We start from the raw sequence: 9,951 nt of genomic DNA, 5'->3' as shown, positions 1-9,951 counted from the left end.
ATATTATATTAATTGTTTATATTAATTTTAATTTTACATTTGGTAGATATAAATAGATGCCCTGAGTGATTAGGGAGAAAGCTTTGAGTATCCACTAGGGAGGGTAAATTCAAGAGGAGTACTTAGTTGGGAGACTTGGACACAAGATATGCAGAAGGCAGCATGAGGACATTAGGCCTAGAAAGTGGAGCTCAGGAGGAGGTCACCTGTGGATACAACACCAAAAGTAGAGAAAGAAAACAAATTTTGTCTCAGATTGGCCTTGCTCCATTCTCAGTCCCAGGAGTATCCATTACTTTAGTGCCCAATAAATGCTTGTGTAATGAACAGCACAATTTTTAATAACAAAATTTTAGTGCTCAAATACAGGATGAAGAAGCTTTGACTTAAAATCAGATACTTGAAGGCCCAGTAATGTCCTGTGCCATCCCACCCTCCCATCCCCCAGTGTCAGTGTAGGCTTGAGCCATACCCTAGGACCTTTCTCATTGCCCCTTTAACTTCTTTGTTTCTCAGAGTGTAGATGAAGGGATTCAAGGTAGGTGTCACTAGACAATAGAAGAGAGTGAGGAACTTGCCTTGGTCCTGACTAGCCACATTGCCTGGCTGCATGTACATGTAAATGATGGTGCTATAGAAGAGTGATACAACAATCATATGTGAAGAACAAGTGTTGAAGGCTTTCTTCCTGCCAGCTGTTGACTTAATATTCATCACAGCAGCAGCAATGTACCCATAGGAGACCAGGATCATGGTGAGGGGCACCAGAACAATAGGGATGGCCAGGAAGAAGGCTAGGCCCTCCACTCGACTAGTATCAGCACAGGAGATTCGTATCAGAGCTGGCATCTCACATACAAAGTGGTTGATATGTCGTTGGCCACACCGCCCAAGTGACAAGGTGAGTGGAGACATCAGAATGGAGTTGGCAATTCCACTAAGCCAGGCAAAAGCAGCCAGTTGTAAACACAACTGGGGGTGCATGATGACCATGTAGTGGAGGGGCTTGCAGACTGCTACATAACGGTCATAGGCCATGACTGAGAGGAGAATGCATTCAATACCTCCCACTGAGAGAAAAGCAAAAAGCTGAACCACACAGCCTGTATATGTGATGGTTTTTCTGGGACCCCAGAGATTTACTAACATCTGGGGGATACTGCTGGTTGTATAGCAAAGATCCAAAAGAGACAAGTTACTGAGGAAGAAGTACATGGGAGTATGAAGTCGAGGGTCCAAGAGGGAGAGCAGGATGATAGTTGAATTGCCCGTGACAGCAAAAAAGTAAAAAATTAGATTGATGAAAAAGAGAGTCATCTCAAGCATTGGCCGGTCAGAGAAACCCAGTAAGATGAAGTATCCTTCAAAGGTCTCATTGGCTGTTTCCATCACCCTTGATGATATCACATTACCTATACAAAGAATTAAATTATGATGTTGCTACTTATACACAAATTTTTTCCTATACATTATTGAACCAGCATCCATGAGACCTGAACTTTAAAATGTCTTCTCAATAGTTGGAATGGATTCTTTTCATGTCAACAATCACGTCTCATACTTTGTGGTCAATGATAGTTTGCAAACTAGCCTGTTAGGCGATTTGGAGCAGCCTAGAACCATGTGATAAAACATACGATTTATACCTTAACATATAATTTAAAACACTCTCCTTGCATAAACCTCATATGGTATTGACAGATATCCAAGTTGAGACTTGCAAAGCCCAAATGTGACTAGGAACCCATTCTAAAATTTTGGATTCCTAATCTTGTACTCTTTACTCTAAACCCTACCACTAACTGACTTATATGAAGATTTTCCTTTAGCCTGATGACTATGCTACTGTCACCAAATAATTGACCTTGGAGGGTAAAAAAGCATAAAAGCCACTTCTATAGGCATGGTCAAAAAGATAGAAGCCACAAGAGAAAATCCATTTATATTAAATAATAAACTATAAGAGAAACTATTAAAGGTCAAGTGAAATTTTCTCTCCTTGATAGGTTCTTTCTTGCTCTTTGGAAAGATATAGAGTATCAATATAGTTGACTCTAATTGTCCATGCCCAGATTAAGCAGGGGTATGGATAATCCTAAAGACAAGACAATCCACAAATAATTTATATTTAATATTTTAATACATTCAGCTCAGCTCTCTGACCATAGGCTTGACTGGCATGAATTATGAACCTTCATAGCATTCAATGCTTAATCAAAAACTCACCTTCATTATTAAAATCAATCTAAAATTTCTTGAGTGTAATCCAGTCCACTCTCCAAATATTATTCAACCCTTCACTCTTGTTTTTGCAAAATTGTCTAAGGAACATTCACTGGTGGATTAGCTCTGTGCTATTCATCCGACCTGGACTATAGCTATTCTTTACTTACATAATTTTTCCTATGTACATACTTAAAATTAACTATTTTCCATGGGTATAAGGCTGATGAAAGTATTCATGAAATACAGGCATTAGGCTTCTTTATGTTATAAATGCAATTTCTCATAGACGATCCAGCCCACTCTTGTTCATTAGAACACAGTTCATTAGAACTGTGAGCACATCACTGTCTTTTTGCTTCATCTACTCAGGCTATGTATATATTTTTTTATTCATATCTAAATCAAAGTAACCTATAGATATCAATATTTATAACTATCTATATCTATAGATAGAAATAGGTATAGATATAGATATTGAGATAGAGATCTCTATAGATCAATGTTTGAGAACCTTTTAGAGACCATGTGCCATGCCCCCCCCCCCCACTAAGTGCTAGACATACCCTGCCCCCATACCATTCATTCCCATTATCTCACACAGGAGAGGGAGAAAGTGCTCCCATTGGGCTGCTGGAGAGGGGCGGTTGAAGTGAAAAAATTGTCCTCAGTGTAGGTAAAGAGGAGGGGACTGATCTGAGTGCTCTGCTCCCCTCCAGCTCTGTTGCCTGTGAGCTGCCCACCTTAACCCCTATACAGACTCCATTTTTATATATGATTAACTATGTAAAGCAGTTTTAAGTGTCTTCCATGTTAATGTCTTAAAAGACTCAGAGACTACCAGCCATCAGAACTAGGCTTTTCTGCCAATAATGTTGCATGGCAAAGATTTCATTGCTTCAGATTTGGTATTAAGAGCTTTTTACTTTGTGCCAAGGATGTTTTCTTACAGAATACTCTGTCTCTACTGAAGTTTTCACTAACAAGTAGATTCTACTTTTGAGTAAGCTAGATTGAAAGCAGGAGAATTGTTTTCTACTGAAATTTTCACTAATAGCAAGTGTCTTCCTTTGTGTAAAATAAATTTATTGTGAATTTTTAAAAAGGGGAGGTGGCATCTGGGTGGCTCAGTGGATTGAGAACTAGGCCTGGAGATGAGAGGTCCTGGGTTCAAATCTGACCTCAGACATTTCCTAGCTGCATGACCCTGGGCAAATCACTTAATCCACATTGTCTAGCCCTTAACACTCTTCTGCCTTAGAACCAATACACAGTATTGATTCTAAGACAGAAGGTAAGGCTTTCAAAATAAATAAATAAATAATTTAAAAAATCTTTTTAAAAAGGGGCAGAGGGACAGGTGATATGAAAAAATGTCATCAGACACAATGGAGAGGGGAAAGGGAGCTGCTCTGCCCAAGTCCCCCTACCTTTCTAGCAATGAACTCTGGTGTAGTGGGGGAGGATGCAGCTTGTATGCCCATAGAAAGAGTTCTTTGTGCCATCTTTGGCATTTGTGCCATTGGTTCACCATCATTGCTATAGATGATAGACTTAGCTATGAATATAATTATATACACATATATGTCTACATACACAATGATGGATGAACTCTATAATGTATCCATAAAATGTCATAATTTGGGGGGGAAATGTCATTCTTTACCCACACCCACTAGGGTTTTCCTATGTAATTAGGTCAAATTCTTTTGATTAACTCTTGATTTCATCTAAGAGACTTTGAATTCATTTATCATTTGACAATTGGGCAATCAGCAAGATATCATACATAAATAAGGACATCTGAAAGACAACCATTTCCAAGGACTCTATCTCCAACTTGGACTCTACATTGGATCACCTTAATGATAGAGGCAAACATCTTTGAGTAGTCAGTGTCTCCCTCTTTTGTCCCTCACTTGATATTATTGATCAGAGAGTTATGAAAGAAGTTTGTCAATGTGGTTATATCTTTCAGGGACTCTTGTATAATTTTAGCATATTCATGGAAGACATTTAATTAGAGGAGAGCCTTTGGCAGCATATTGCTCCAACAAACTGAATGTTTTTCTGTAGCCAATGAACAATAAGCCCAGAGGAATATAATGTTCTTTTCAATCAGTCAAAGATAAAGATAGGGTAATAATAAAAATGGTAAAGATATAATTTACTACGAAGTATTACTGGCAAAAGCCTGCCTGTTTCCTTCTAATAACCTTTTCAAGAATGTCCTTAATATATGAATAAGTTATTCTCACAAAAATTTTATATAAATCATAAAGTAGGTGTATGGGTTTCTTTGAGGCAATGATAAGGTCTGAGATTCTTCTTTTCTTCATATACCTTAGTCTTCCAAAATTGTATCACATACAGCACGGCAACATTTATGTTTGGTTTAGTCCATCTATTTTTCCTATCTTTATTCTCTTCAGTATCATTTTTGCCTCCTCTACAAATACATCTAACCCTGATGTTAGTAACTCCACAGTTCGTGATGATGAAGAGTTTGTTATAAAATGTCTTTATGTGTCTTTTCCATCTTCTGTTCATTTGTTGTCCTTACAGTTTCATCCTCAAGTCCCCTCAGGATGACTTTTCATGTTAATGATAATATACCTTAGAGCCATCCAGCTCCTTTTACTTTCCCTCTATGCTCTGATATTTGTTTGGTTTCTCAATTAGGTTTTCCTGCTATATACTAGCAATATGACTTGTTTGATTTTCTTGGCAGTATGGAGAATTTAAGCAATTTACACTAATTTAACCAGTGTTAGTATTAAGTTAATTTTCTAGTTTATCAAGGAGTCACTTTTGAGTTTGATTAATTATAAATTTTTTTCCTATACCTAATGATCATCATTCAGTGCTGATAAAATCAAGTTCCTAAGCCTTCTAGCTTATATTCTTTTTTATATTATATTTAGGTATGCACATGCTTTACCTTCTCCTAGTTGACAGCTACTTGAGAAAAGGAACCATGTCCTATTATCTTTATATAACTCCTCCAGGCCCTACTGCAAAGCACTGAACATAGGAACTGCTTAACAAATGTATGTCTAATTAAAGAAAGAAGGAATAAAAACAAGAATGTAAAGAGACTATTAAGACCCATGGGCCCAGAAATGAATAATTTGGTTGCTGGTAAATCTGCTTAATAAAGGCAAGAAAAAAAGAACCAGAAGCTTTTAGGTATTGTAGTTTGACCTGGCTTTTTTGCTCTTGCTCCTAGGTTTATTTTCACATCAATCAGAGTATTATAGAAACTGAAAGTAACTGCTAGGCAGTTTCTATGGAGTTTTGTTATAACCACAATAATAAAGGGGCTTTGTGTCATTCATGCATGTCTTCTGTCACATGTGTACCTGGCATATGTCCCTTTATGGAGTTTTTCTGATCATAATTCTGAGATATATTTGTACCCTCCATGTATGTTATCTTCATTTATACTCTGCCAATTGTATGTTAGCCTGTGGCAGAGTATACCCCCATATGTATGGGGAAATCTTTTATATTTATCTTGTTATGCTAATCAATTAAATTTTTTTTGCTTTAAAATAATATAAACCTTTTATTAACTTAGTAGAAGTGAATATATTGATGGGAATTCATGAGATAGATTATCTGAGTGACACTCACAAAGTGCCATAAAGTTAGGATAAATTTTGGACAATTCAGATTAGAGGAATGGATTTCTAGGTATTATGTAAAGCAAAGCCCAAAGATTAATAGCAGACCCTTTTTGAGGTATAGATACCTCCAAAGGACTGGAAACAGTAAAATATTTGTCCCCCTTGGGTTCTAAAATGCGAAAAGTTAAATTAAATTCTCTTTAACTTGTTAGTAGAGGATACCAATAAGTCTGAGGATAGAGTTGTAATCAAACTTGTGGCTTTTACTGAATGGAAAGTTGAGGAAAACCCAAGATATGCTGATTATAAATGAAGGAGCAATTTAGGAGAGTATGGTCTTGAGTATCCAGAATTGAAGAAAGTCTAAGAGAATTTCTGAGGATTGAATCCATGAGTCAGGGGTGCTACTAGTAAAGTAGGATTCAGAGGCTTGGAAAAAGATGAAATTCAACCTGAAGCCAAGGAGTAGGTCAAGACCTAGAGAAAAAAATCCTGCTTTTCCAGGGACCTAGGAAATTCATAGAGAAAAGAATCTGTCTTGGAACTTGAGGTTCCAATAAGAGTAACCTATAAAAAGGGAAAGTGATCACAAGCAGCAGAGCTGAAAGAAAATTCAGTAGAATTCGGTTCGCTCTTTTGGAAGTGAAACACAGAGAATCTGGAAGAGGTTAATGCTTTAAATCAGTGTCCAGTTAACTGAAAGAACATATAACTATTTACCAGTTACTTGTTTCATTAATATATACTCTGTACCCTGGGAACTCCTTTTAGTATGGTAAAAATAGCTGTACGGTTTCATGTTGTAGTGAAAAAGTTCTACTTAGCATCAGATCACCTAAGTTTGGATTTCAATTCTTTTATTTGTAAAATACCAAGTTTGAACTGGATGATCCCTAATTTTACCCTTTCATCTAAATCTCCTAATTTTACCTTTTCATCTAAATCTCCAATGTCCTGGTTTATATTAAACAAAGCTGGGAAGGGATACCTCAGAAGAAAAAAAGAAGGAAAGGTTATGAACAGGTACATTTTCTCTTTGCCTTTAGCTTCCTATTGTAAAGAAATACCTCTGAAATAGGGTAATGGGACCATGGAACATTTTGTTGGCAGTTCTTGCAGAGTATCTGTGAATGTAAGGACTTGTGCAGTCTGGCATAATGAGATGGGAAAAAAAAGATCTGGATCAGGAGCTAGTAAATTTGGGTTCTATTTCTAATAGGCAGTTGCATGACATTAGGCAAATCATTTCATTCTCTAAGGTTTAGGGATCTGTAAAATAGAGTTAATAATAATACCACCGTTTGCCAAAAGAAAACACAATTCTCTCAAGTGAGCAATTGAGAATAAATTGTTGATACATAAAAAGTTTTAATTATGATGATTTTGTTGACAGTAACAATTGAAGCTTTCAATTAGCTTCACCAAATATCTATGCAACCCTTTATCAGCAACAGGGGATATTGAGAATTATAATTTTTTCTAAGCTGAAGGGCAGATTGAAGTATTAAGAACAGTTACATCACATTGGTGGGACCTGGCTAAATATGAAAGGTGCTGCTACTTATTCAATTGTGAGAAGTTGCAACTTGTTCTGTCTTGATGGTCTGCCTAAAGTATGAGCTACTCAGACAGAATATGCTGTTTGCCTTAATATGTCTGCTACTAAGTGCTGTTTTCTCTGCTTCTAACTTTTCCCCTACCTCATCACTGACTGATGAACTGTTATTTATTTATTATTATTGTTTATTATTATTTATTTGTTATTTAACTACTTTAAATATTTTTTAAATCTTGCTTATATTCTGTATATTCTTTTATAATAGGTTTTATCTCTAGACAGAAATATGCTGACTTTTATCACATTTAACTGTAGAGTGGGTTAGAAGGGAGAAATATGGTGGGAGGGAAGGCAAAAGTAGAACCCAAGACTAATTTCTCTTTGAGCAAGTAAGCAATCAGATGTAACAAATTTTGTTTTTGTTTTTTGCTTTGTTTTTTAAGCTCATATGTGCAAAGTTCTAAGAACATAAACATTTTAAAAATCTATTCTTTAAGGTTTACAAAGTAATCATTTTCCTTGGGTAAATTGAGGAGCAAAGAAGTACCCTCTTAATTCCTCAGTGAATTGAGGGGCCTGAAGGGCTCTATCTCCATGAGTAGTAAGTAGTCTAGGAGGCTACACCTTCCTCACTCCATTCCCATCCCTGATCATGCTGATTATTCCAAGTTTTTTAGAGCTATTCTGCCTGGAACCACACCTTGTCTGGAAGAATAGAATCTTTCCAATAGACCCCATTCCTTCTATTTCTCTCTTTATTTCTGTTTGACTGAAGACCTAGAGTGAGATAATCTCTCTCAGCTCTAACATCTCTTATTCTCTGACTCCATGAAATAGGGAACACTAGCCTAATGACTGACCTTTGAAACCCATATAACCTTCTTCCATTTCAACTCTTTCTGAAATATACACCAAAAAAAATACATACATATAGCAGGTAAAGAAATTGATTTTTCAAGTAGAAACAAAATCCAAGGACCTTTCCATTAGAATATTTACATTTACATATGCCATGCACTTAGCGTATATGTGAAAAAATATAAATCTTTTAGTATTTGGGATATTCTGAAGATATAGTTGCTTAACAATAAACATCTGAAAAAAGAATGAACATTTCAGCCAGGCACACAATTGTTTCTGAATGTTTGGTGCAACATTAACAAAATGTCTAGGCAGATAACAGAATTTCCCCTTACTTCCTATCTTGATATTTATGTAGATAAATGTAAACCCAGCCTTAAAGTAACAGAGATTTGTTCTGGATGTCCTTGATTCCTGATACCACATCCTACTTTCACCCAGCTTTCTAAGCCTTTCCAACCAGCGAACTTCTCTAATCCCTGCAGCTAGTCATTTAGTCATACTGACCTGTATTTATCATTTGCTAGTGATGTTCGTTCATTCTGAGCCCAGGATATATTCCATGATCTGTCTTCTTCATTCTTGAAATGAATGTGAATCCAACTGGAAAAAATACCTTTGAATTTTGATGAGTAAGAAGTATGGAAAGTAGTCCAATAAAACTTTGGTCAATGGAGATTTCTCAGATGAGTGATCTTAGAAATTAATATTATTCCAAATATGTCTTATTCATTGTCTTGGCCTTAGAGATAAACATTCAAGTTTTCCTTAGTCTACACTCATCCTAAGAAAATGAAATTCCAGAGCAAAGACTGTATTTTATAAAAGTAGAATTTATCACAGTGCTTTTGTACATTCTAAAAATTCAACATATACCTGTTGAACAAATGAATAGCAACAATATACATTTATGTAGAAAACTGTAGTTTAAAACCACATTCTGCATAACAAGTCTGTGAGGCAAATAATCAATGTGTTATAACTATATTTTAAAAATAAGAAAAATTTCCCAGGATCACACAGCTAATTAATAGTTGAAATAGGGCTTGACCAGTTTTCTGATTCCAAATCCAATTCACATTTTTTTAGTGTTAGGAACAGAATACCAATATTCAGGTTTTATTTCTATATTTTGCTGCTGAAATCTCTTTGGAAAATATTCTAGCAATTTTGTTTGGAATATGTGTCAGTGATAGCCTGAGGGTAATTTCAGGGATGGAATATTTGATTTTGTTTTCAAAATTGGAGTTTTAAAGAATCTTAGACCCTATGTTTATAAACTCCAGGCAAAGAGGTAAATCAGTTAAACAACTGATGAATTTGAGGGTAAGGGGATCAATTAAACTTACTGTGCTGGGTTAGAATAACCAACTCAGTAAAAAGAATCTGTCCAACAGCCTGAAAGCAAAGGGGAAAGGCAACATTAACTCTCAGTAGGATTTATTCCAGAGAAATAAAACATGGTCACAAAAAGTCTGCCCCATCTCCCCACCAATTTTCTGAAAAACAGTATATAAGACTTAGAGCTAGATTAATTTACTTCTAGATTCCCCACCCCTTAATGGTACTGTTGCAAAAATGAAGGATGATTTTATATGGATCACATCAAAGAGTTGTTTTTTTCCCTCTTTGGGACTCTCTCTCTCTCTCTCTCTCTCTCTCTCTCTCTCTCTCTCTCTC

At 36.0% G+C, this 9,951-nt stretch overlaps 1 protein-coding gene across 1 annotated transcript; it reads right to left on the bottom strand.

Annotated features, from left to right (window-relative positions):
- Positions 1 to 450: 450 nt before the first annotated feature.
- Positions 451 to 3,454, bottom strand: LOC123256723 (putative olfactory receptor 2W6). Its single transcript, XM_044685292.1, has 2 exons — positions 3,444 to 3,454; positions 451 to 1,393 (listed from the first exon to the last, which is right to left on the bottom strand). Exons 1-2 carry the CDS (start codon positions 3,452 to 3,454, stop codon positions 451 to 453), a joined length of 954 nt encoding a protein of 317 aa, XP_044541227.1.
- Positions 3,455 to 9,951: the final 6,497 nt, after the last annotated feature.

This window comes from Gracilinanus agilis, unplaced genomic scaffold, assembly GCF_016433145.1.
Source record: "Gracilinanus agilis isolate LMUSP501 unplaced genomic scaffold, AgileGrace unplaced_scaffold9653, whole genome shotgun sequence".
Lineage (NCBI taxonomy): Eukaryota > Metazoa > Chordata > Mammalia > Didelphimorphia > Didelphidae > Gracilinanus > Gracilinanus agilis.
This window is presented reverse-complemented; position numbering and strand designations above follow the sequence as displayed.